The 27,932-nt window shown below is 43.4% G+C and overlaps 1 protein-coding gene across 7 annotated transcripts in view; it reads right to left on the reverse strand.

Moving 5' to 3' along the window:
* ABTB3 (ankyrin repeat and BTB domain containing 3) overlaps positions 1-27,932 on the reverse strand; it is a 448,319-nt gene that overhangs the window by 152,995 nt on the left and 267,392 nt on the right. Inside the window, exon 1 of one of the 7 annotated variants that reach the window (XM_053258105.1) lies at positions 20,738-20,917. The exons of the other annotated variants lie outside the window; for them this stretch is intronic. Coding sequence (XP_053114080.1) covers positions 20,738-20,789 — 52 coding nt within the window. The 5' untranslated portion in view covers positions 20,790-20,917. Of the gene's footprint in view, positions 1-20,737; positions 20,918-27,932 lie in introns of those variants that run through there. 7 annotated transcript variants of the gene reach the window in all.

The following is a 27,932-nucleotide window of genomic DNA, read 5'->3' on the forward strand; positions in this document are numbered from 1 at the left end:
TCACTGCCTCAAGTTTAAGCATCAGCTAAACCCTGCACCAATTTTTAAGGAGAGGATTGGAAAGAAGGCAAATACAGTGCAATGCAATATCTCTCCTCAAGACCCAGATATAAGAATGGAACTTAGGGCCAAACTAGATGTGGTGCTAATCACTTCGTCTGGCCTTTCATTTTTGCTTGTTGGGTTTTAAAATGTTGCAGGGTGCTCCAATCCAGGTCATGGCTGCAGTGTTCTAGGGGCAGCCAGAGGCTTTAAAGCAGGGCTGCACAATTCAGCCCTCCAGCTGTTGGACTACAACTCTCATCATCCCTGACTGTGGGCCACCATGGCTGGGAATGATAGGAGTTGTAGTTGAACAACAGCTGGAGTGTCAAAGCTGTGCAGGTTTGAACCTCTGTCTCTGCCATTGTCCCAGTCCAAATTGGGAGGGGGAGGGCATGCATCTATTTGCTTCAGGAAGGAAGCTGGTATTGCCACCAAAGCCATTTGCAAGGGAGGGCTTCCAATGGGTCCTTGGGGAAGGACTGTAGCTCAGTGGAGGAGCATCTGGTTTGCATGCAGAGGGTCTTGGGAAGGGCTGGGAAATACCCTTCTGGCTTCTGAAATCTTAAAAAGCCACTGCCAGTTAAGTGTAGAGACTACAGGGGTAGATGGACCAATGGTCTGACTCAATATAAAGCATCTTCCTTTGCTCCCTTCTGGTTCTGGAGGAAGAAACCCCTTTGGGTGCAGCCTACTAAATATTATTTACATTAAGTACATACACACATGCAGAGCCAAATGATGTGATCAATGTCACGTCTAGTGTGGCCTTTAGTGTGTATGTTCAGGACATAATTAAGACCATAAGAAGAGTCCCGCTAGATCAGACCAAAGGTCCATTGAGTCCAGAATCCTGCTTCTTACATTGGCAATTAGGTTCCTCTGCGAAGCCCACAAGTGAGGCTTGAGGATAATTGCTCTGCCCAATTTTGCCCCTGGAAAGTTTGGTGGCAATACTGCCTCTGTATAGGGTCCATATAGCCATCATTATGAATAACCATAGACAGACTTCTCCTCTATGAATTAGGTGGCCCTTTGAAAGCCATCAATCTTGTGTCAATCACACAACTTTAAATGAGTCTGTTTTAATTTGTAAATAGCATACATGGGAGTGTTCAAACCAAATCAAAACTGCAGCATGGGGATCGAGGGCTTTAACACTTTGCCCCTAACACAATTCCCTACACATGCACCTGCAGCCAAAAGTTTACATGGCGGGGGGGGGACTACATTGGTGCCAATGGTGGGGGGGGGAGTGCCAATATCCTGTTATAGGGTGTCCACCAAGAAAGGGATCCAGGAGTGCACCAGACCTCAGAAAGGACCTCGGCTAGCACTGAGCAGGACAACTAGAGCTGGGTACTGTCCTGTTCTGTCCTTGGTGCCCACCCCTAGGGGCTGAAGCGAAGGCAAGTCAGACTTGAGTCCTCAAATACTCCAGAGCTCAGGCCACTCCTCCCAGGCTCCCTGGGTGTTCCCCTGTATCATGGAGGGCTTACGAGTTCCCCTGGGTGTTTCAGTGGCTCAGAGACATTCAGGCTCTGGATCTTAGATTATTCCCATCCCATCTCATTCCCTGAAATTTCTACTTCATCCCCCAATTTTGATGGGATTCCAAATCTGGAGTCATGACACTTAATGAAAAAGCTTCCATTTGCGCCAAGGAACCCTTTCTCCTAACCTAAATAGCACATTTAGGGGCCTCTGATCCAGATAGCAACCACAGTGGGGGTGAAGGGTTAAAATCTTCCTCCGTCCGCCGACGCAGCAGTTTCAGTTCAGATCTGTGCACCACACACATAATATTTACAAAATAAAGCACGGACACGCAGGGTCAACAGACACATTTAAAATAAAAGCAGTTTGATTCAGCCAGTGGCCATCACCACATCTTTTGCCACTGAATTCCACACGTTAAATTATGCATTATTCGAAGAAGAATCTTATTTTGTCTCTCGTGGATCCATTGCTAATCAGTTTCATTAGGTGACCCTGAATTCTAGTGTTATGAGGGATGGAGAATAAATGATCTCTATCAACTTTCTCCACACCATTTATAATTCATAAGCCTCCATTTTGTCCCCTGTCCTTCACTTGAAGCTCAAACACATTAGCTCAACTCCTCACACCTGTTTTCAAGGTGGGGTCAGGATGCGAAACAGACCAGAATATGAACAGGCAAGATAATGTTGAGATATCAAAATGGCACATGACATATACACATTCACAACATAATTATCCATTCGAAGTACAAACACCAGCATGACCCCCCACACCTGGCTTTAATCCGGCGGGGGGAGAAATGACATAACAGAAATTATATTGCATAATCTAAAACAAACCTCTCAAATGTTGACTTTTACTAGTTATTATTGGACCTGCCAATTGATATTTTGGGTATCAGAGACACCTAGTTTCTATTTTAGTTTTTGCAACTTCTGGCTAATAGTTCCCCTTGGTTATTTTAATCCTTACCTAAAAGGGCCACTGGCAGAAGAAAGTGTCACTGAAGTTATTTTTAAGAGGTACAAGAACACACCTGGGGGCTCTGAAACACCACATGCTATTTTTATCTGCCTTGGAGAACAGGCCTATCTTTCACTGCCGATTTTCAGAGAAGTGCAGAGGTCCTGAACTTGAACCTCCTTCCTAGTTACCAAAAGGTGCCCTACAGATCATCCTTCCCACTATCCGTAAACCTCTATCTTTGATACTGACACAGCATGCTTTCAGCTTCTAAGTCTCAGAAACATGAAGAAGTACCAGGCATGTGAGAGACTAAGCCTCAAGCTATACTAGTCTCTCAACCGACTTGCACCATTTCTGCCACGAGCACTGCAGGGGGCGGGGGCGGTTGTTCAGGGGACGGCACTCCCAGGGAAGATGTTCTGGGGTCAGCCCAGCTGGAAGGGCCTTGTAAGAGGCATGATTCCCGGCACCTCCCCTATTCTGCACTACTGCCCTTATTCTAGTTCTCTTACATCTCACTGACACTAGCTGAGGGGATATAAGATGGAGAAGGGCGATGGGCAGGCAAAAAAGAAATCAGACACCCATCTTGGTTTTTATGCGGTGGCCCTACACATTTCTATCCCACCCTCCCAATATTAAACTATTGATCAGGGAAGGAAGGCAGCACCAGCACCAATAAATACCAACAAATACTTGGGATGTGCAATGCATACTTGGCACTTTCAAGGGTTCACACATATTATCTGGCTGTAACCTACACAGCATCTTTACCTTACTTCAGTAGCACAACCACCATTGAACAAGCGGGAACAAATGTCCCTGAGCTGGCGCGGTCTGAGGGTAGGCACAGTGCTCCCTCCCTCCTCCTGCATCTAGTCGATGAACAAAGCGCTCCCCAGTGGCTGGGAGCAGGCAAGGATCTGCACACCCCCATTGCCAGGTGCTGGCCACGCCCCCTGTGCTGATGTGCATTGTAGGTCGATGCAGGGGGCGTGGCTAGCATGGGTGAGCAGCAGTCTGTTCCTGGGCTACTGCCAAGCCTGCTATGCCCCTGCTTTACTTGTAACCTAAGTGAATATTACTTTATTTGATACTAGCTTAACCCACGCACAGCATCTTCTCACTAGTATTTGATTGCTCCCCTCACCCCCTGCCACAGCCCCCCTCACCTCAGAGATCTCTCCACCCTCACCTGAGCCGCACTCCTGCTTCTCCTCCATCTGGTTGCTTCCATCCCTCTCACCCCTCTTGGTCGCAGCTGCAGCATCGCTGGCACCTATTGGTCAAGCTGCAGCCTCCTATCCCCAGAGACCTCCCCACACTCACCCGAGCCCCGCTCCTGCTCCTCCCCACAGGAGCAGCAGCAGCGGTTGACTGGGCCCTTCCTTGCTGCTGCCACCACTATGGCCGTTCGTTCCCCTCAGGCCACTGACAGACCTGGGCCTGTCCCTTGCCTCCGCCAAAGGCCTCGGTAGCTCCAAACAGCAGCAGTGGTTGACTAGGCCCTTCCTTGCTGCCAAAACGTGCCACCATGGCTCCGGCCGCTGCCAGGCTTGGGCCCATCCCTCGCTATTCTTTCTTTCTTTCTCTCTTTCTCTCTCTCTCCCTTGTTGAGTTAACAGATCTTGTTTCCTCATATAATTCACACAACAGCAGCCTCCTTCTCCTGAACAGGCTCTCTCCTCCCTCACAACCCCTCTCTTCACAGACCCCTGCCCACTATACTTTTATATATAGAGATTCCTCTCTTCTACAATCAAGAACATCTTCCAAGCAGTAACACTTGCATTTCCAACTGACCATAACCATCACAGGCTCCTCTTCTCTATCTGCACATGGAATCCCCACTGCCCAATCACCACAGTGCCACAGGCTCCTCTTCCCTATCTGGATATGGAATCCCCACTGCCCAGTCCCCACAGTGCTTCTGCTTGCGAACTCTCACGAGAGCTGCCACGCATGGGATTAGCCACGGGTATGCCTTAGAGAATGATATATACAGATATATCTGGCTTTTGAATGTTCAAAGTGCTTCATATGTATTATCTTGCTGCAAACCTTACAATACCTTGCAGGGATATTATATTGCAGGTGTGGGACTGAAGTTGAGTTGAGAGAGGGTGCACTGTCTAAAGCCAGCTAGAGAGTTCATGGCAGTCACTTCTCTCTCAGCCTAACCTACCTCACAGGGTTGTTGTGAAGAGAAAGCTAAGTATGTAGTACACTGCTCTGGGGGCTCCTTGAAGGAAGAGCGGGATATAAAATGAAAATGTAAATAATGGCAGAGGTGAGATTTGACCTGGAGACTTCCTGATTCATAGCTCAGTCTATTACATTACACCAGGTCTTTGAGCAAAGGGGAAGACAGCTGTTAATATAAACTGAGCGACCCTGCAGTTGCAAGGGGAAGATCTGCTCCTTCATCTGCAAGTTGATCGTGAAAATACAACTTTTTAAGGGTAAAGAGTGAAATTTGCCTCCAGTTTTAAGAGAAAATAATGACTCCTGAGTATCAAACGTTGGGGGTAGACACATTGGTAGAGGGTCGGTTTTGAGGTTTTGTTTTGCATGGATGCGGGAATATGCCCTACTAATAGCCTTTGGGATCTTGCTGAAGTAGCTCACATTTCTTTCTAGGTCTCAAACTGATTACAATGACTAGAAGCATGCTCTTCATATGGATGGCAATACGAAAACATTTTTATGCAGCAGATAAAAATGCCAAGACTGTATTATGCAGAGGAGAAAAGCAGAAGGGGAAAAATATGATTAATATAGGTAATGGTTGAAGAGTCAAGGAGAAATGCAAGCTCAAAAGGCTTTCTGATATTTCTTCTGAACCCTGGGGAATATGCAGGGTGGCAGTTTTTAATGGACAAATTCACTTGAGGTAATGTTACAGAGATGCATGACTGGAATGTCGGCACAGAAGACAATGATTTGAAAAGAACGCAGAAAACACGATTTTGTCTTTACACACACACACGCACTCACTCAAATACTGCAAAACTGAAAAGTTAAAACAGGGTGAGGTAATATGAAAACAAGAGCAATATTTGCTTTCTCTTTCTGGACATCATGAAAGAGAAAGGACGTAGCAGCAGCGACTGTGTTCATATCTTCCAAGTCTCCCAGTTAGTCAAGGACATGCCTGTTTCAAATCTAGACCAGGATGCAAAGGGCTGTGTAGCGAGCAGCAGAGACCTATGCATGCAGCCAGAGCTTTGCTCTGCAGGTTTACAGCAGCAGAACCCACAGCTTGAGACACATGCCTTTGGATCACTTCTGAACAGTGGTATCTGCTGAGTCTATTCACACAGGCATGCAAAACTGGGCGAAGAGAGCCCAGCCCTGTTTTGAATGCACGTATGAACCATGCACGTATGAACCAGCGGCACCATGGCAGCAAACCTGCCTAAGAAGCCTCCCTTCAAAACAAGGTTAGGAGAGCGAGCGTTTTTTTATTGTCTGTCAGCCATGGCTTGTGATCGTCTTGCAGCTGCAGCAGCTAGACTGCGGGGAGCCTGGGGAGGAGAAGGAGATCCCCATGATGCACTGCACACCAGCACAGTGCATTATGGTATTTCTGAGGGCCAGGATGACACATCCCGGTCTTTGACCCTCCCCGATGCCTGGATGCATGGGGAGCATGCCCAGCACAGGAGGAACGGTTGCCTGCGGGGTTGGTAAGTCTAACCCACCTTCCCTGCAGCCCACTCTGGAGCCCTTCTCACCAGTCGTGAGAAAGGGCTCACTCTATCACAATAAAAAAATTCCACTTTTTTTTTTTTTTTTTGGTAGTCTTGGGGCCAGACATTACAGGCATGGACCTGATCAGTGATTAGGTGGGAGGAGAACTGGTCATGTGGAAGCAAGCATGAATTGTCCCCTTTGCTAAGCAGGGTCTTCCCTGGTTTGTATTTGAATGGGAGACTACATGTGAGCACTGAAAGATAATCCCCTTAGGGAATGGAGCTGCTCTTCTAGGATGTATAGACAATACTGAGCTAGATGGACTAATGACCTGACTTGGTAGAAGGCAGCTTCCTATGTTCCCATGACACAACTGAGAGCCCCTGTTGTTAAGCTGCTTTGATCACTCTAAAGAGCAGCATGCAAATTAAATAAATACATAAAATATGTATATTTGTGAGCAGGAGTGGGAGAAATGCAGGCTGTGCAATCTGACATGCCGCTGGAGGGGATGGGGTGCCATTAATGAAGGCCTCAATTAAATCTCTGTAGAACCCATACTTGTAGCACCACATCGGATAAATTTCCTACACACAAGTCATCTTTGTGCAGGAATGCACATTAATCCCATGTGTCAATCTTACAAATTGACACATAGGATTATGCAGGTAGGATTCAACACAAATGCCATGAAGTCTACATTCAGAAAAACTGCACATGTGATGATATGTACCCAGTCACAACTCACTCTCAGCTCTGGACCCACCTGAATTCCTGCTTTTCTTTTCCCTCTGTGGTCCGGATACCCTGCCCATGACTGGTCCTTCCATGCTTCTCTAAAGTATTAGATCCTTCCCTCTTTTATCCTCATATTCCTGAGCAGCTGAAGCACACTCACCCTGGCAAAGTGCCACCTGGTATCATCCGTTAATGCTAAGATCTGCTCTGCCTCCAACAACGGCAAGAGATGATTTTACTATTTTGGCTTTAGAGATGGGGTGGGAGCAGCTGCGTATTTTGGTGAGAGCTTTGCGGTTTGTTAGTCCGTTTATTTAAATTGGCACAGTGCTTGTGTTTGATAAGTACATTGGTGTCTTTGTTTTACTGCAAGAGGCTTAACTACCTCACTTGAAAAGAAGAAAATGAGATGTATGGCTATAATAAAGGAAGCAACATTAATCTACCCCTCCCTCCCTCTCCCACCCACCCCCTCACACACACACCTATACATCTTGAGAACAATTAACAACTATTATACAACTAATCTCTGTGATACACCAGAAAAGTAGGGAAATCATATTACTTTACTCATCTCTCTCCATTTCCCCTTGGATAGCTTGCAACACAGAAGCATTGAGCTCAGGATAAATACACTCAAATGGTTTGCACACACAACTGCAAAAAGTTCCACTGTGTCTTTCTCATGGTATGTGTGCCATATGTGAATGTTCGAAAGCAGAAGGGATGAAATAAAACAAGAAGGTTCACCTGCAATTAATTACAATTCCTAGCAGAAGGGAACTATTTGTAAATCAAGAGTAAATTCTAGCCAATACGTTCTCATTTGTGTTATAGATCATTTCATGCAATAACTATTTTAAGCCTCTCATGTGAAAATGCCCTTCATCACAAGGACAGTCATATGAGTCGTGTAAAACTGGAATAAAGGATGTGCTTCATTCTCTGTTACAGAAAATTCAAGCAACGGAACTGGGCATTTCTTGTACTGCCCAGTAAAATCTAGTCATTACAAAAAAAGGTGAACAAAAATAGTGTAATCAAAATAAAAACTGAAGTAGATTTCACAATTTGCCATGGCATTATAAAGCTTTCTTCCTTTTTTGCAAGTCCCCCAGAATGCCGCTGAAGAAGGTGGTAAAGATGTGGCAAACTTTTTAATTTCTTTTAAAACAGGGATATTTATAAAGGCGAGGAAAGATTGTGCCATGGTGTCAGTGTTGACTCCTGGCAACCACAGAGCCATGCGGTTTTCTTGGTAGAATACAGGAGTGGTTTCCCATGCAGTATGAGATTATGCCGCCTTTGCCATTGTCACTGAAGTGAGCCTCCGCCTCCGGCACCTTCCTATATCGTTGCTGCCTATTTACTAGGCACAGTCTGGGAAGCACACCCGTGAGGATTCAAACTAACAGCCTCTTGCTCCCTAGGCAAGCTGCTTCCCCGCTATACCACCACAACTGATGGGATATTTATAGAGAAGTTCAAATATATGCAAACCCATATAGAGCCAAATTTAAACAAATCTAGATGCAGTCAAAAACAAAAGGGGGAAAACTAGATTTGACTAGGCAGGGGAGGAAATACATCTTTTCCTTCTAATGATCAGCTTATGTGCTCAGAAGAAGTAAATTATATTTAGAATTGCAACAGCAGATGAAGAAATAAATCTTTACATGTGTTTATGCCCAGTAGCCCAACAGTATTTCAGACAAATCCCATCACAGTCAGGCAAATCAAGAAATACATCTTCTTATATCTTAGTTCTTTCCCCCCGCCTAATGTCTGAATACACCCAGAGGAAGGAGCATATCTAATTTCAGCATGGAAAATTTTGATATGCCCTCACCTCTAGATTTGCCCATAACCCATGCACAATAATAAGATTGGCAATGCACAAAAAGTAAATGTAAAAAAAAAATCTCTAACTTGCATCTTCTAACTTTATACAGCTTCAGTTTGAAATGAATGTTTAGAGCAACTTTCTTCAAGATAGCACAAAAATGCAGTTTTCTTGTAGAAAAATATAGATGTGAAAGTGATTTAGTGAGAAATTCTAAATCACTGGAAGAGGGGGCAGGTTCTATTTTCAAAGATTGTTATTTTCCTGTGATGAAAATCGTTCTGTCTAAAGGCTTTGTAGTGCTAACCACAGGAAGCAATATCCACATCCTCATGTAACAGAAGAAGAGAAAGAACAGTTTTGCTTTAATATATACATGTTTCTTTTTCTTTGTTTTAAAGCAGGTGTGGATATAAAGGCCAGAGAATATAAGTGTACATCTAACAATAAAATAAAGGCAGGGTGAGCAAAAGTTAAAATAAAATAAAATATCAGTACGGCATACTAGGTTGTGACGGACATACTAGGTTGAGATGTCACCGGTACTATCCAATAGGTGCCCATGCCATAATGCAGGCCTGCTCAACTTAGGCCCCCCAAGCTGTTTTTGAACTACAACTCCCATAATCCCCAGCCACAGTGGCCAGTAGCCTGGGTTAATGGGAATTGTAGGCCAACATCTGCAGGAGGGCCGAAGTTGAGCAGCCCTGCCATAATGGAAGCACCATCCACACAGTAAAACAGGCACAATAGTTGTGCTTGCCTGGTCAACAATAGAGATAGCTGAGCAGTCACCCCAAGAAAACTATGGTACCTGAAAAAGCCCAGAACCTGAAGAAAATAAAGGGGGGGGGCTTTTCTAAACAAGTTATGAGTGTTATGAATCCATCTAGCACTGTGCAGCTGGGTTTGAAGTGCTTAAGTGGAGTGGTCTATTAGTTTTAAAGGTTATTTTGCAAACATTTCTACTGGTGAAATTATTGTGCTGCTTCTTAAGTAACTCCTAGCTACTCAGTCAGAGGTTTGTAGCAATGCTTCTTTGTATTCCCTGCCAGAGAATCTATCATAATCATCTGCTTTTGTTTAAACTTTGGCACTCTCCTTTATCATTTTTTCCGTTAAAGGAAAGCTCATTCAGTCTTGCTAATGGACATTAAAAAAAAAGATGAATATTGTTCAATGGTCAAAATGCAGGGAAATATTGATAATCAGAACATATGCAATGTTTCATGAAATATTACAAAAAAATCATTAATGAGATGCAGCCAAGGGTGACAAATTCAAAGTGTTATCTTCCTTGAAACAGTGAGTATTCATTTAAAATTAACCTTGTTTCTCTCTGGAATGCCACTTTCTCCCCACTGTTCACGTTAGAAGAGTTATAATAAGGTTTGTTTGTCCAATTTAATGCACGGCAGTGTAGACACAGGGTAAAGGCAAGTTCCTTCAAAGGCATATTATCAGTTCAGGATATCCATTGGGAGGAGTCCTGAGGGAAGCTCGCATTCACACAAACAGAGTCATGCACAGTCTGGCCTTGATGGGTGTTTTAAATCGCTGCAAGGTGTTGAGACTGTTGCAAGGGGACAAGAGAATCAGCCCCTGCCCAACTCCTCCCTTTTGTTCAAAAGCAGAGGATTCTTGTTCTTTCTGTCCCCACTAGCACAGTGGCAGCTGGAGGCAGAATTCAAAGGAGCTGTCGAACCGGCAAAAGAGAGATAGAGGAGCCAGAAGCCACTGAGACATAAGAACTCTTCCAATCTCCGTCTGGCCCTGATTCAAAACAGATATCTGAGCCGGCTTCCTCTTCCTCCCAAGTAGGCCTGTTGGGAGGGAGGCCCTAAGTTGCCAGGTGAGCACTTTGCCTCTGGTGTTGGAGGGCAATCATGGCATGGCATCGCCGCTGCTCCTGGAGTCCCAGGGGCAAAGGAGAGGGTTCTGGGGACAGGACAGAGGCCTTGCTGGGGAGGCACTGCATCCACAGACCTCCATGCTGCCTCCGCAGGGGTGACTGCAGGAAGGGTAGGCAGTTTTAATCACCCAAGGTTTGTTGATCCAGGGGCTTTCAACGGGGCCAAGGTCCTTGGCTGGGGTGTGCTCCTCCTACTCTGAAAGGGTCTTCCCCAGGTCAGATTTCAAGTGGGTCCTGAAAACTGTTGGGCAAGAGGCAGGTGATGCTTAACTTCCTCACCCAAGAGAACATGGCCACAGACCCCTTGTTCCACAAAAGGGCACTTGTGGTATTCTTGAATAGCTACAAACAATCTAGAATGGTATTTACAGTAAGAGAGCACCTTCTTCTTCATCAAGCCCACTGTCTCTTGAGATCATCTGGGGAGGTCCAGTTGCAGTTGCCATGGGCTCAGCTGGTGGCAACTCAAAACCGGGCCTTTTCTAGAGTTGCCCCGGGCCTCTGGAATGTACTTCCTAATGAAATTAGGAGTTTCCCCTTCTCTCAATGATTTTAAGAAGGACCTAAAAACATACCTGTTTAGTCAGGCTTTTAGTTTATATTGTTAAAGCTTCAGGTTTTAGCATTTGTATCTGTATTTTTAAATTGTTTTGTGTCAATGTTTTAATGGTTTTTTAGACTGTACACCGCCCAGGGACATTTTTGTATGGGGCGGAATAGAAAAGGGAGGGAGGGAGGAGTTCAAGCTCACAAAATTCCACAAAGAATTTACATGGCAGTGCCTGCTATAATTAATCCAGTCCATACTATGAAATGTCCCTCATCTCTCCCTTCTACCCAACAGATTATCAGCTACTTTGTTCAGCTCTGAGAGCATTTTTAGGTGGTCCAGGGAAAAGTACCTGGACTGAGTCTGGCATCCATGCCCTCCTCTCCTAGCTTAATAGGTGATTGGGCTTTCACAGCCAACAGCATTAATCATCTGTTAGGGGGCATGCATGTGGAGCTATGCTCTTCCCCATATGACTCTATATGGTGGGAAGAACTACACTTCCGAGTGCTCTGTGTGTACCATTCCATTGCATATGAAGTGCAGCAGCACTTTGTTTATTAGTCATAACAAAATCTATACATTATGCATAGTAGCTGAAGCAGTTTACAAATTAAAATATACATTGGTGAGTTGCACAATCCCAAACATGTCAAAGCAAAAGCCAGAGAGGCTACTTTCTGAGTAACTGCCATATTGACAACGAAATTCTTTGTAGGTGAGGTACAAGATTCAAGGTTCTCTCCCTGCAACACATTCACATTCACACCACAGTCTTTTGCAAAAGACCTTGTTCCTCATCGCAAGGCCTGGGAGCCAGTGGTGGCTCTCATCAACTCTTAGGGCAACTCCCTAATAGTTTATTAAGCCTATGTGAAGCTTCAGTCAAACAGAATATTCTGCACAGCTCCATAACCACCATGTAGAGATGACCATTTCCACTGAATAATGTTGCACTTTGCCCAGCATTATGCTGTGGGGATCCTGAGTAATGAGGTAGGAATCTTTAAGAGAAATGGAACCATCTCAGAAGGCACACACAGAGCACTGGGAAGTGTAGTTCTTCTCAGCATACAGAGTCATATGGGAAAGCACTAAGAAGGACTACCCTTCCCAGTGTTCCATGTGCACTCTGTCTTCATGCCTTCCACAATGGTGCTGGGGCTGTGCTCTGCTATTCTTGGAGCACACACACACCCCACCCAACACAGAGACAGAACACTGGGAGAACCTAGCACTGAGCAGAGGTTGGAGCAGTAGGAAATGGCTCTCACAAGGGAGAATCTTTCTTTCTTTCTAAGTGGACCCTGCTTGAAAAAATAATGAAGATCACTGATATGAGGGCAGGAGAGATCCATGAGGGAACACCTGTTTCCACCTGCAGATCCCTCTTTCTGGATAGGGATAATCAGGCAGTTGCCATGTGCTCTCAAGCAGAATACTGGCCTGGCCACTGCCTCCATGGTGACCGTGATTCCCATGATAGTAGAAGTTTGAAAAATGTGTCACAGCCATCACAGGAATCTGGATAGTCATTGGTACATCATAGGAACATAGGAGGCTGCCATATACTGAGTCAGATCATTGGTCTATCTAGCTCAGTACTGTCTACACAGATTGGCAGTGGCTTCTCTAAGGTTGCAGGCAGGAATCTCTCACCCCTATCTTGGAGAAGCCAGGGAAGAGCAGAATCTTCTGCTCTTCCCAGAGCGGCTCCATCCCCTGAGGGAATATCTTAGAGTGCTCACATTTGGCCTCCCATTCAAATGCAACCAGGGTGGCCCCTGCTTAGCTAATGGAAGAAGTATTGCTTGCTACCAGCTCTCCTCTCCAAGGAGCATTATGCTTACAGATGAGCATTACAAGGAGCATTATGCTTACAGAATGTAAAGTTAGTGTGCCGGCAAGTCGATTCCGACTCCTGGCGCCCACAGAGCCCTGTGTTGTCTTTGGTAGAATACAGGAGGGGTTTACCATTGCCCCCTCCCGCGCAGTCTGAGATGATGCCTTTCAGCATCTTCCTATATCGCTGCTGCCTGATATAGTACCAGCAGGGATCCAAACTGGCAACCTTCTGTTTGTTAGTCAAGCATTTCCCCGCTGTGCCATAGGTGGCTATGTTTACAGAGGACACCCCTTAATACAAACAAAGCCTCCCACATGATTCCAGTCAGGTCATTATCTCAGCATCACCGCTGCACACGCCTGGGGGCAACGAGCCTGAGATTCTGACAGAAGCTCATAGTCTGTATTCAGTCATTCCAAAAGCCAAGTTTACCCACAGACTGGATTTTCCCTGCCCAGCATGAGTGTATCGAAACAAAGTAATGCCTATGTATACAGAGATGTAAACAGGAATGCTGGCAGGGCAACCACCTCTTTGGGGTTGTTATACCTCCAGTTCTAACAGGCCTATCATAGTTTGCTAGAGCTGGACATTAGAGTTCCAATCTGCCTCCAATGAAATCAGTGGGAGTACTACAACATATTTTAGTAAGCTCAGCATTAAACCTTACACTCACATTGCATGTCTCTACAAGTACAAGTAATCACAATGCATATTATAGCTCTCTTATGTGGAAACCCAAAGGAGCAGGACAAATCAGTTTCCTTGCAGAGATTGATCTTTTTGGACTAAATATTGCACAAAACTGTACAGAAAACCTAGGGAATAATTGAAAGGGTATTCTTGAAGAAAAAGGGCTACCTACTGGAATGGCTGTCTAACATAGGCTTCACTGCAGTTAAAAGCACCCTTTATGCTTTGTTCTATAATTCTAAAATTCAGGAACTTCTGAAGGTACGATTTGGCTTTGAAATCATTTTGAAAGTGTATTATCTTTCTTTGCAAGCGGTTTCCATGAAACTTTAAATTTAGAAAGTTACCATAATAAAGCAATGCTAAAACACACAAAGAACGCCTTAAAAACTGACCTATAAAGTATAGGCTTCCTGCCCATATCTGATCCACTAACACTTAATTCCTGGAAAAAAGGAAACTTCTGGATTAAAGTTATATTAGGCAATCCAATATAAAATAGGTGTTGGATCTCAGTTCCTATGACTGTATGAAATACCAAAGAAAGAAAATAAAATGCAGGCTAGTTTTTAGTTATTTTTAAATCAAAAGTTAAAATAAATCTTTCTAGAACATTCATACAGGTGTCAGATAACATCGTAAGGTAGCAGAATTCCTTTTGGATACTGTGGAAAGGATCCAAATGGTTGCACATGGGCTTTTCAGTTCCCCCTTTCCCCCACAACCAAATATCAGGAAGTCCTCTGAAGTGGTATTCTAGAAGGCCTGAGAGGCTTCAATCAGAAGGGAAATTGGTGTACACACACCATGCAGCATGTACGAAAGAGCTGTACGTGCATGCATGTGCACGTGTGTGTGCGCGCGCACACACACACACACACACACACACACACACACACACACACCACCTCTTTCAATCCCAGTTTGCATATATTAATACATATTCTCACTAAGATTGCATAAATAATCCAACCACTGCATTCTAACAATCACTACCAGGGCTGGTATCAGATTGCAGTGGGCTCACTTGAGCTGTGCCTCTGTCTCCTGATGGTGGGTTAGGACCCCACTCTCTCCCCTCCCTGATGGTATGTTGGGTCCCTGCTCTCTTCCTCCTGTGGTGCACTTAAAGGCTCTGCTCTCCCCTCAATGGTACACAATAGTCCTCACTGCCTGGGAAAACATATTGGACAACGGATGCTCAAGTGCTCCCTCTCATAGCTAGAGTGTCACCATTTTGGAGTTCTCAGATGCCCCAGCATTCTGAAGTCTGTCTGGGGGTGGTGTATGGGAAATCTAAAATGGCTCCACCACTAAAGGAGAAACATCTACCGCTTCTGCTCACTATTGCCTGGTAAGATTGCAAGACCTAGTGGAGGAGTATATTGGGCAGCAGTAGGCAGTAACACAGAGTTGCTCCTTCTTCAGTAGTGGAGACACTGCCGCAACAGGGACAAGATAATCCAGGTCTGTGGACATCTCCTCCCATCCTCCAAATCTGTGAATGGGGTTTTTCCCCCAGAGGCCCTGTATCATCACATGGAGTCTCTGGAGGAAAGGGATGTAAGATGGGTAATGAGAGAAGGCAGAGATGGAAATGACTCAGACAAGAGACTTTTCTGTTGGTTGACATACCTACCACACAAAGATGTGTTAAATAAATAGCAATATTTATTTAACACAAAGATGGGCACTCAGATTCCAGGTGTTGGCCAGTGTGTCCTCTGATGGATATGGGCCCCTAGCCGGTGCCTAATCTGGCCAACCCTGGAGCTAGCCCTGATCTGCAGATAAGTGGATAAGATCCAGCATGTGGTATGCTCCACTAGCACAATGTCACAAGATGTGGTACTGCAAACTGGCTCAGGAGGCAGCAGCACAACCATGAGGGTTGATGCTACCACAACAGAAATAGCCACCGTTCCAAAAGAAGCATAGTCCTGGCACTAGATGAAAAGAAGTGGAAAGGCAGGATGTAAGCAGGAGTAGAGAGATGAAACCATCCTAATACCTTCTGCCTACTATGGAGCAACCAAGTCAGCCCAACTGAATACCCTCAGGGTACAACTGAAATTCATCAATAGAGAATTCATGTAAAATTATGCACTTAAATCTATTCAGAATATTGTTTGGAATGACCAGGCAGCCTTAACCATGTGCTTTTAACAAACAGTCTGTACTTTATCTAGGATGTTTTGATAAATCATCCTAGGATTATTGCTTTCCACGCCACAGTAACAAGCATTTTGTATTTACATTCTATGTTTACTGTTCCAAGCCAGATGTTCTCCTGTAATGTTGTTTACTCCCATTATGGCACTTTCCCCCATAGAAGGTCCATTAAAATGTTGAATGCTGAACCTCCTAATACATTCTAAGCAAGAACATAAGATTTAAAACTACAATATCCACAATGCAGTCCAGCTAATAACAAAAATGAATGCATGATAATATCCAAGGCCCACATTAAACTGAATTAAGAATGCAGAAGTGATGAGAGTTTGCATGGAGCTGTTGAATTTTGAATGATGAACACGTTTCTTCAGGGGAATGGCCCGTAGTGATTCAAATAACCTTTATCCTCCTTTTTCTTTTACATATAGTATTATGGCTTCTGTGTTCTGGCAATTTGCTTGGTTTAATGTTACATTTTGCTTTTAAAAACTTGTAAGAGTCTTCATAAATTATACTCTTTTTTTTTTTTTGCTAAAAGTTGATACTCCTCATCATGCTTTTCTATTTTTCATGTGCTTGATGAGTTTCATCACCTCATCTAGGAGATCATCTGGCATCTCTCTCTTAGTTTGACTTGATTTTCCACTATGACATTGTTACCATGACTACTGCAAAGACTGACACAACATTTCTATATGTTTTGATAATAGGATCCCTTTCTTATCATTGTTCCATTTTTCTATTTGATCACTATCATGTGATGCTTACTACAAACCAGTATCTCTAGGTTTTACTGCTGTGATTGTTCCCCCCACCCCCTACAGCACAGGGTATTTCCTTTTGACCAACACTTAATAACATAAGTAGAGCCCTGCTAGATCAGACCAAGAGTTCTTCTAGTCTAGCACTGTGTTTTCAACCAGATGCCTCAAGAAGTTCCCAATCAGGGAATGAAGGCAATAGTCTTTCCTTTGCTGTTTATATGCCAACACCTCTACTTCAGAGATATACTGTCTCAGAATATAGAGGTTCCGTTTAGATATCATGGCTGATAGCTAGATGCGTCCTCCATTAATTTGCCTAATCCCTTTTTAAAGTTCTGTTTCATCCTGTAGACAAGAACCCACAAGGTCTGGAAGGTGGCAAATCGAGGCAGCTACCAAGAACATCTCCAAGGGACAAGTTGCTCTGGTGGCAATCAGAGGTAGATTGAGCTCTTAAATGCCACTGAGCTCAGGTTACTACTCTTGGGTTTCATCTGCCTGCCTGGATTGTGGAAGCCTTAAATGGGCAGCTTTCTGGTTAAAAGTTTGGAACTTTTCCTCTTCTCTATATGATTCTGTCTAACCTAGGGCAAGCACTAGTGTGCAGATAACCAGGAATGCAATGATGTGGGAGGGTATGGCTCTTCTAGGTCCTGAAGGTGCCATTTTGGGGGCCTCAGGCTCTCAGTTCTGGTATGTGTCCATGACATGATGCATTTTGGGAACTTCCCTGCCATAACTATACTTCATTGGCTGCCACTTCTGGGGACAAGGAAACATGATGGCACCACATCAGATGTTTTGTATTATTCGACATTTCTGGAGGAAGGAGGAGGCAGGGACACAAGGCTGCCAGTTCCAGTATCAGCCATGTGTTAGAGGTGTGCATGGACCAGTTCGCGGTCGAACCTGTCTACTGCAAACTGGGTGGTTTGAGAGGTTTGATCTCAAACAGCTCTGAACAGGTTCGTCAGTTTGATCGGCCCAGCTGGTTGGTCCAATGAACTGGATCATGGAGTGGCGGTTTGGTCCGAATTCAGACCGACCCATCGGACATGGTCAGTGCACACCCCTACCATGTGCATGCCATATCACCACATTCCAGATTAAGATCTCTATATGAAAGTCAAGAGATCTTCAAGGCAGAGAGAAAGCACCTCTCTAAAATCTAGGAGGTTTAGTTTATGTTTTGGTGGTGGGGAGAGGGTATTTGCTTCTTTTCTTTTCTGCCAGTCTCCCCTCTGAGTGTGAAGAAATGAGCAAACCTACTCTGGGGTATCAAAAACGTATTAAATTCCTATGATTCAAGCTTGTATTGCGAAGATATATGAAGGCAAGATACAAAAAGCACTTCTATGAGCTAACCAAGGTAACAGCTTTCTCTCTGGTAAGTAGGGCAGTTGAATAACCGATAAAAATTGAAAAAACATTCTGAAAAAATGTCTCTCCCTCTACTTGGCGTTTAAAATGTATTCTTCTAATGAAAAGCCATCTCATTATATCACACACGTTAAGGTCAATGTAAAGGTTCTTTGTTATAATAAGTAGCACCAAGTTTCCAAGAACCCTACAAATATTAATGTCCAGAAATCTGTACAGAGCTTTGCTTGAAATTCATAAGGATGATGACAGCGTGACATTTATAAACTGTGTCATTAATTCATTAATTTTATAAACTGTGTCATTAATTCCCAAACAGGAGAACTATGTCTTTCACTATCATTTTGGGGTTTTTTTTTGCTATAGAGAATTTTATTCTCTAAATCCGTTGTCCACGCCCTTATCAGTTGCTGATATTCCTGAAATGTGATTTCAGTCTCCTTTTACAGCCAAACAAGTTTATAAGGGAATATGAAAAAATATATAGCTCATGGGACACACCCTCAGTAGACCAGAATGGCTCCTGAGTTGAGTCCATCAAGTTCTTTAAAACATTCCGGCATTCTGTGGGGATTTGAACTCAGGTCTCCCTGGTGCTAGTCCAGCACTCTAACCACTACACCACACTGGCTCACCAAAAAACCAACAAAAAACCACCAGAGTGGTGTACTGCATACTTAAGTTTCTCCTCACAACAACCCTGTGAAGTAGGTTAGGTTGAGAGAGAAGTGACTGGCCCAGAGTCACCCAGCAAGTCTCATGGCTGAATGGAGATTTGAACTCGGGTCTCCCCGGTCCTAGTCCAGCACTCTAACCACTACACCACGCTGGCTCTCTAAATTAAAAAATACAAATACAAACTCTAAAACCTGAAGCTTTAAAACTATAAACTAAAAGCCTGAGAATTTCTGCCTGAATTTTCAGGTAGAAATATGTCTGGCCAGTGCTACCTGTGCTCTTTTTCTTAAAACTAGAGGTGCCAGGAACTGAATCTTCTACAAACAAAGCACATGCTTCATCACTGAGCTATGTTCAGGAGTGTAGCAAGGTTGGAGTGAGCCATGGGACAAAAGGTGATCTGCCCCATGGGTCCTATGCCAAAGATTTGCCTCCCCCTGCCTGCCTCCCTGATTTTTACTGCAGAAGAACTGTAAGAACATGATAAAAAAGAAAACATTTTCTGCATACCATTTCTCTCGAGCCTATTCAGATAATATCACATACTCCCCATCCACACAGACACTTCACAAAGACATCTGTGTGCACACATTTCCCTGCCCCAGAAACATTTTTTAGCATATATTGCTTGCATCCGTGCCTATTTGCACACCAGGATTTTGGCAGTTCTGGCAGATGTGCCTTGGATACCATCTTGTCCAGTATTCCCTCTGAAAGGGAACAGTTGCTGTTGGTAAGCAAGAAAGCCTACCGGGATGAAGGGATTTGACTAGTTCTGGATGGAGTTGCACTCCCCTTGAAAGAGCAAGTGCACAGCTTGGGAGTATTGCTGAACCCGGCTCTGCTCTTGGATGCTCAGTTTGAGTCGGTGGCCAGAAGTGCTTTTTCACAGTTTTGTCTAGTAAGCCAGCTGCATCCCTTTCTCGAGAAGGCAGACCTGGTCACAGCTACCCAAACCTTAATCACACCACGGCTAGATTACTGTAATGTGCTCTACATGGGACTGCCCTTGAAGAACATTCGGAATCTATAGCTAGTGCAAAATGCTAGGATTTTATCTGGAGCTGCCTGTTAGGATCATATTACACCTGTTCTGAAAGAGCTGCACTGGCTACCAATCTGTTTCTGGGTCCAAATCAAGGTGCTGGTTTTGACCTTTAAATCCCTTAACGGTTAGGGCCCTGGATATCTTAAAGCCCGCCTGCTCCCAAGGGTTTCTGCCCGCTTGACAAGATAATCGGACGGGGCTCTGCTTCACATGCCAACGGGGAGAGAGATTCGGCTGTCGTACACGTGGGATGGGACCCTCTCAGTCAGTGTCCACAGGCTTTGAAATCCTCTCCCAGCTGGTATCCCTCCTCAGTCTCCATCACAGTTTTTAGAAAACAAATAAAGCATGACTCTTCACCCGGGCTTTTATATGAGAGTAGAGTTTTTACTGCTGCTGCTTTGTATTTTGTGTGTTTGTGTTACATAGGTTTTTAAACATTTAAATAGAGATATATTGGTTTTTATATTTAATATCTGTAATTTTTTGTATTTTAATTGTGCATTCTTTTAATTGTTCTTCCTACAGCAGTACTGGAAGGCAGGTTTAAGGGAGTTCCGCTATTTTTACGACTTTGCCCATGTGGCAAAGGGGTTATAGAATCCACCTCGCATGTTATTCTTTATTGTGATTTTTATAGTGAACCCTGTTTAAGACTTATCTCTCCTATGTTAGATAATTTGCCTGGCCAGTCTGATGAATTTTATTGAAATTATCTTTTAACTAATGTGGACACTGATATTATCTCTGTTATGGCCAGGTTCTGTTATATTATTTGTACAACACATACTGGTTTATTGTAAATGTCCGCTAGTCAATGACCGAATAAACTTATCTCTCTCCCACTTTGGGATTATTTTAATGAAAAGTGGTATAGAAATAGAACAATAAATAAATACATACTTTGGCTTGAAGACGAGATGAATCCTCCAATCAGAAGCCAGCAACGCACCATTGAGGCAGGAGGCGGGAAATGAAGAATTAACTATTGCCTAACTGCTCTGTCCCCTGAGGGGCCCAGGGACATATGCCCTGCCTTATTCAATTAGAGCTACACCCCTAGCTATGGTCCTTCCCCTGTAAACAACAGATCCGCTATGACCTTCCTATCAATTCTATAGATTTTCCAAGATTCTTTTTTTAACTTTATTTTTCCTGTGGAGTTATTTAAGGCTTAGTCCTCACAAAGATGAGATTGCCGTACCATTTCAGACTGCAAGTGAGAGTTCCAAAGACCCAAACAAATGAACGAAAAGCTATGGACTTAGAGTCAAACTGTACACACCACTGTACCCAACAGTGTTTCCCTTTGATAAAACACAGCTATAGATGCTGCAGTCTAAAGCAGAAGATCAGCATGAGGTGAGAGAAGCTTTCTTAACCCTTTCCCTCTGGTGTTTCCCCCCACTAAAAATAATCTCCTCAAACATGTGCAAAATATCAAGCACATTTAAGTGCCACTGCCTTATTTCTATGAGAAAGATAAACTTAAATTGTTCCCATGTATTTAAGTGGGACTCAAACGTGCTTAATTTTGTCTGGATCGTGGCCAATGTAGTTAATAAGTAGTTTGGTTTCAGGCTTGGGGCTACCAAGCCACAACACTCACTCCCTTTGCAAAATATTTGAATTTTGCAATGCAAATTAGCAGTAATTGAAACCACTGAACAATTAGCATTCATAATTTTGAGACAATGCTTCTTGAAGGATTTATTTAGCAGAAGCTGTGGGAAAACACAAGGAAAAGATGACAGCTTGGCAGACAAACAGAATGAAATGGACTTTGCAACACACTGAGACAAGTAATGAGGGGGGCTTTTTTCCTTTTCTTTTCAATATCATTCCTTATTGTCCTCCTGTATTGCCGTGTGGCTGCCAACATGCTATAAAAGCTAGCAAAAAATATGGGATGTATGTAAAGAGATGGATGTTACTTCCCAGCTTGTTTTGAACAGGCAGCACGTAGCATTCACCTGTGACTTTAACATTGACAGTACCTTTTCCTTGCTCCATCTGAGCATTTGCAGCAAGTCAGTTTTTAGACTTGTTGTGTAACTTAATACTTGTCTGCCTTTTCTAGGCCATATTATATTGCATATTATATAGCGTGGTGTAGTGGTCAGAGTGCTGGACTAGGAGTGGGGAGACCCGAGTTCAAATCCCCATTCAGCCACGAGACTAGCTGGGTGCCTCTGGGCCAGTCACTTCTCTCTCAGCCTAACCTACTTCACTGGGTGGTTGTGAGGAGAAACTTAAGTATGTAGTGCACCGCTCTAGGCTCCCTGGAGGAAGAGCAGGATATTAAAATGTGTATGTGTGTATATATATATCTATATATCTAGAGAGAGAGAGAGAGAGAGAGAGAGAGAGAGATGGTAGCACTTGCTTGCCTAGTGAGCTGGGACCCTGGTGTGCATCAACACAAACATCTGAATCTAGGGACCAAACTATACATTATGCTGGGGCTCCATTACTAGAACTCCTCACATCATTGTTTTTTTTTCTTGTAAGCATCACGGCACAGAGGAGTGGAGGGTCTAACCCCATCGTGGCCGATGACCGTAGTCCAGCTCACCTCCATAATGCTGCTATTTCCTCAAAGGGGAAAAGTTACAGGCATAAAAAACATGTTCACACGTTCCTCCCCTTATTACTAATAAAATCTATAGGGAGATTGAAGTTGGGGAATCAGCACAAGAGGCAATGTTTGACCCCAATTCTCCTGCACTAGAACCTTAACCTAAACTGCCCCTCATGGCTGCTTTTCCAAGAAGAAAATGACACAGGGAGTTCCAATTATGAAGCCTCAACAAAACACATAGTTTTGTCCTCAGATAAGGCATCAGCTGGGGGAAAGTCATGCTCTTAAAAATCCTACTTAGCAGAGCTTTCCCATTTGTTTATCCAGAAATTCCTTCTCATCAACTCTGAGTTTGTTACCTTACAGAACACAGAAGAAACATCTGGATTTCATATGGTTTACACCTATCCAGTGTCAAATAAATTTAACATGCCACTTTCTAAACCCTTCATTTCTCTAGAGTTGCAAACCTATGCATACCTACCTAGGAGTAAGCCCCACTGAACATAGTGGACTTACTTCTGAGTAGGGTTACCAGGTCCTGATGGTGAAAAAAGTCAATATCCACCACCAAAATAGTGGAAATAGAGGACAGGTTTACCAAAAACTCTTCAAACTTTTGCATAGAAGTCTCCACTTTGCATAAAAATTGCATATGTTTACTGGTATTATATATGCACATTTTGATACAAAATTTGATAATTTGGGAATAAATACAGGTCACCACTGTGAAGCTGATGAGCCACTCGCTTACTGTTCTTTATGACTACAAACATTTATATTCAGCTTTTCAACAGGTTTCACAGTGGTTTCGAAACACAAGGTAATACCAGCATCAGCCACTGAAGAAATGCTGTGCTGGGGTTGGATAGGGCCAGTTGCTCTCCTCATGATAAACAGAAGAGATTCACACTTTAAAAGGTGCCTTTTTACTCAGTTAGCAGGGGTAGGTGCTAATTTAATAAAGTTAGTTAGCTAACTCTTAACTTCTCACTGCCGCCACCACATGAAGGAAGCAAGCTGCACCTGCCAGGCCCACCTATTCGTGCTCCTGCATCACATGACTCTGCAACCTGACACTAAAGCAGAACCTCCCCTCGGGCTTCCCCATTGGATAGATGGTCAGAAGGAGGGAAGGAGACGGAGGAAGAGAAGCTGCTCATGACAGCAAAGTGTTCTGAGTGAACAAAATTTTCCAACTGCTCTCCAGAACTTCAGACACCACAACACATGCAAAAAAATGTTGTTTGGTCCCCCAAATAGCTGCATGTCCTCTATACAAGTCCCAAGTTGGCAACCCTATTTCTGAGTGGGAAATACGTGTGGGAATATGCAAAACTGGGTTACTATACTGGTCTTAAATCTCTGTTTTAAAAGATTGCTAGCCTGTACTTGTAGAATAATTGCATTTGCTTACATAAGTTTTGATAACCCATGAAATGTGTTTACATTAGTCAGTGTAAATGCTTTTCTCCCCCTTTTTGCACTTATATGTATTGATTTTTCTCTGAAAAACTTGCATAGAAACAGGAAAGGAACACATAACACAACAACAATACAGTAACAATTACAAAATAACAACTCCAGTCCTACTGATAGTTTAATGAAGCCCAATATACATTACCAAAATAAGTATCTCCACTCTTTATAACACAGAAATAATGCATTAATTCTCAGACTTAGACCACTCTTGTTTATCGCATTCTGGATAACTCAGAAAGTGAGGCCAATTATCAATACAATTACTTGTCTTTTTTAAGACTGTAAGCTGTCTTCATAAGAGTCCTTCACTTTTGCATAATGCCATTAATACAGTATTTGCATGCCTGTTGTGTAGTTTCAAGAACCCAAACATATTTCTCAGCATCAAGGCTACAAATGACTTTGCTGCTATTAACAAGTAAATTAAAAGATCTTGGTAAGTTTAAATTTCTGTGCCTTTTCAACCAACATTCAACAAGATTAATTTTGGGCATAGGGGAATATCATAGCCTGCTGAGATGTTCTTAATCTGCTCCTCTATTTTTTGCCATAATCCACAAGACCAACATATACAGTATGCTTAGAAGTGCCTTTCTCTCCAGCTTCTTTCCAACACGCCCTAATATTCTTTTCTTATATATGTGTTGAATCAGCACAGGTGTTACATACCAGCTACACAAAATCTTATAAGCAACCAAGGGAAACACAAAAGGAAATGGCCACATTTTTCAGCTACAGATCTACCCAGTTTTCCTGAGTTATTCCCATTACTAAATCTTTCTCCCCATCGAATAAATATGTTATCTTTTTTTTAGCATACCCAGGAATCAACAACTGCACAGTTCCAGAATCAAACTTTTAAGTTTTCCGTATCTTATATACTCATTTATCAATAACATATCTATATTAGTCAAATCCACTCCTGCTCTAAATTCTTATAAGCTCTTCTCTCTTGATCAGAACACAAAAGCAAATGGTGAAACCAGAGAAATTCCAGGCTCCACCACATATTCAATTCCCATACTTTAAGCATATCCTCCAATGTGATTGTGTTCTCCATACAAGCAAAGATAGAAATATTTTTAATAATTTTCTCAAAATTTCAATACTTGTCAAGATTAGTGTTCTATTCCCCTAACTGAAAATGTATCTAGCACTGCAATCCTATGCACACTTACCTGAAAGTAAGCCTCACTAAACACAGAACTTCTGAAGAAATGTGCATAGAACTGTGTATATTGTACCACTGAGACTGTAAACTATGCTGCTTAGTGACATGAACAAATATTTGGCCCCCTCAACTTATCTAGGCCATGGTAACCAAATCCTATGCCCTAGACAGAGGATTTTATTGTTTTTGCTATAACTTTAAGATATCTGGAAATAAATCTGCCTGTGGTAGGATTTATCTCCAAACATTTTAAGAAAGTGGAGCTTCTCTTCTCATCCTCACCAGAGGACAATAGGATACTTACCATTGCAGGGCTGGTGAGCAGAATTGTGGAATCATGTTATGGGCAAAGCCAAGATGGATAAGTCACAGAGCTACAACCACTATCTGCTCTAGTGTGACTCCCTTTCATTTCAATGGGTGTAACTTAAGTGGCGCAGCAGGGAAGTGCTTGACTAACAAGCAGAAGGTTGCTGGTTCAAATCCCCGCTGGTACTATATCAGGCAGCAGCAATATAGGAAGATGCTGAAAGGCATCATCTCATACTGAGCGGGAGGAGGTAATGGTAAACCCCTCCGGCATTCTACCAAAGAAAACCACGGGACTCTGTGGTCGCCAGGAATCGACACCGACTTGACGGCACACTTTAACCATCAAAAGAGTGGGGCAATACAAAATCCCTCCTCTAGCTGTGAGGAGTACTAGGTTGGCTGCCACCATACACTTTTTTATATGAGCAGATTCTGGGAGAGTAGAGTGAAAAACACCTCCCTACAAAGGCTTGAGCAGTCGTAGAGCATGTGACTAGGGCAGGACCCCATAAGCAGTGACACGCTGAGCCCTTTCTCACAATCAGTGAGAAGGGCTTGAGTTCAGGAATTAGGGAAGGCTGCTCAAACTTACTTTCTCCGCAGCTGATCTGTCAGCCTTGCTGGGGGCACTACCTGTGCACCCAGATGACCCTCTGCTGGCCCAGACAGTGCAGAGAGTTGGGTGCCAGGACGCATCATCCCGGCCCCCAGAAATCCAACAACGTACCATGCGAGTGTGCAGTGAATTGTGGGGATCCCAGCAGTGATGGGCAGGCGCCTGTCACTGCTATAGCACTGGCTACAAGTAGCCGGTGCTGCAGATGATCAAGAAAATGGGAGACAGGGAGCATTCGCTCCCTTAACCTCATTTAGGAGGATAGCTCCACAGGCGAGTTTGCCACTGAAGCACCACTTGGATGAGGTGCGATCCTGGTGGTTCTTACGAGCAGCCAATATTTGGCTGGGCTTCCTTAGATACGGAATCTAAGTCTTGGATACTTGTGAGAACAGCCTCTCTATAACAACAAGAAGGATTTATTTGTTTGTTTGTTTATTATTTTAAAAATTATATCCCACTTTTCCTCCAAGGATCTCAGAGTGGTGAACATGGTTATGTTTATCCTCACAACAACCCTGTGAGGTAGGTTAGGCTGAGAGATACATGACTGGCCCAAAGTCACCTAGTGAGTTTCATGGTTGAATGGGGATTTGAACTCATCTCTTCCTGGTCCTAGTCCAACACTCTAACCACTACGCTATGCTGGCTGGTAACTGGATGATGAGGAAAACAACAGAGGCATCAACAACTGCTGCTTCCATTCAAATAAAACCCTTCCCCAGGAATTACAAGAACCATGCAGTCAGATCCAAGCACATAAAAATAAATTCCCTGACACGTCTTGCTAATCTGGCCCCTCTCTTTCCTACTTACTTCCAGGTAAGGAACTCCCAGTTGATTCCCAGCCCAAGGCTTTTAGTCTCCCTTTTCCCTACAGTAGTTGCTGATCAGACCTCACTCCGAGGCCTCCAGGGAAGAACAGAACTCTACAAACCTCTCCCCTACTTCTCTATAAGCTGTTTTCCAGTAAACCCTGCCCCTCAATCGGGACTGGGCCAGAGGGATCTGATTCTCCCAGGCTTTCTTCCTTATTTGGCGAAGTCCACCCTCCAAACATTTACTCTGACTAAGCCAAGCTCTAGTCCTCCCTAAAGCCTGACTATCACTACAACGGAGCTTGTCCAGAAAAACATCCTGGTAAATTTTGCCTTCTATTATTTTCTATAGTCACTTTCTGCTGCAGCATCTCTCTGAGATATTTCTAATCTCCACTGTCATTACTGTCACTGAGAAAGCAAAGACCGATGCACTGCACTGAAATGTAATTCCTGCCAAAAAGAACCCGCAGATGCAAGACTTTTATGCCATCTTGACAGAATATCATTTAACTCTCTCACTTTCTCTCCAGGGAGAGTGCAAGTATCTAGAAACATACGACTAATTATGATTATTATGGCTTTGGCTCCAGATGCAGTCTGAACAGTTTCCTCTATTCTAGATGAATTTTACATGGTACAATCTTCGGTGGCAAGGAACTCTCAATGTTTTAATGTAAAAGCACATCACACCTATACAGAAAACCACTCTATTGCATCTATGTGTATTTCAGCAACTGTATAAGAAAGCTTAGTTCTTTAGCTAAAATTATGTGCACAAGATCCCCATTCTACTGATTTCAATGAGATTGAAAACTACCTATGAGCAGATCGCAGCTTTTGATGCTAAAGGGGAATAACTATGAGCTCTATAGACCTTTCTTATTTGTTAGGTGTCTATCCTGGGAACTTCAATATGTAAGACTCACAATATAGTCTTGAAGCACCACTGGTAGCATGGGCACAATGCAGCACATTGGCCTTGTGTTGTGTTTTCCCCTCACACACCTACCCCCTACCCCCCCAAAAATTGTAGTGTCATTTATAGACAGAAAGGGGATCTATATCTTGCCATTAACACAACTTGTATCAACAGAAATGAGCTATGCAAACTTTAG

This window comes from Hemicordylus capensis, chromosome 5 (genome assembly GCF_027244095.1).
Source record: "Hemicordylus capensis ecotype Gifberg chromosome 5, rHemCap1.1.pri, whole genome shotgun sequence".
Taxonomy (NCBI): Eukaryota; Metazoa; Chordata; class Lepidosauria; order Squamata; family Cordylidae; genus Hemicordylus; species Hemicordylus capensis.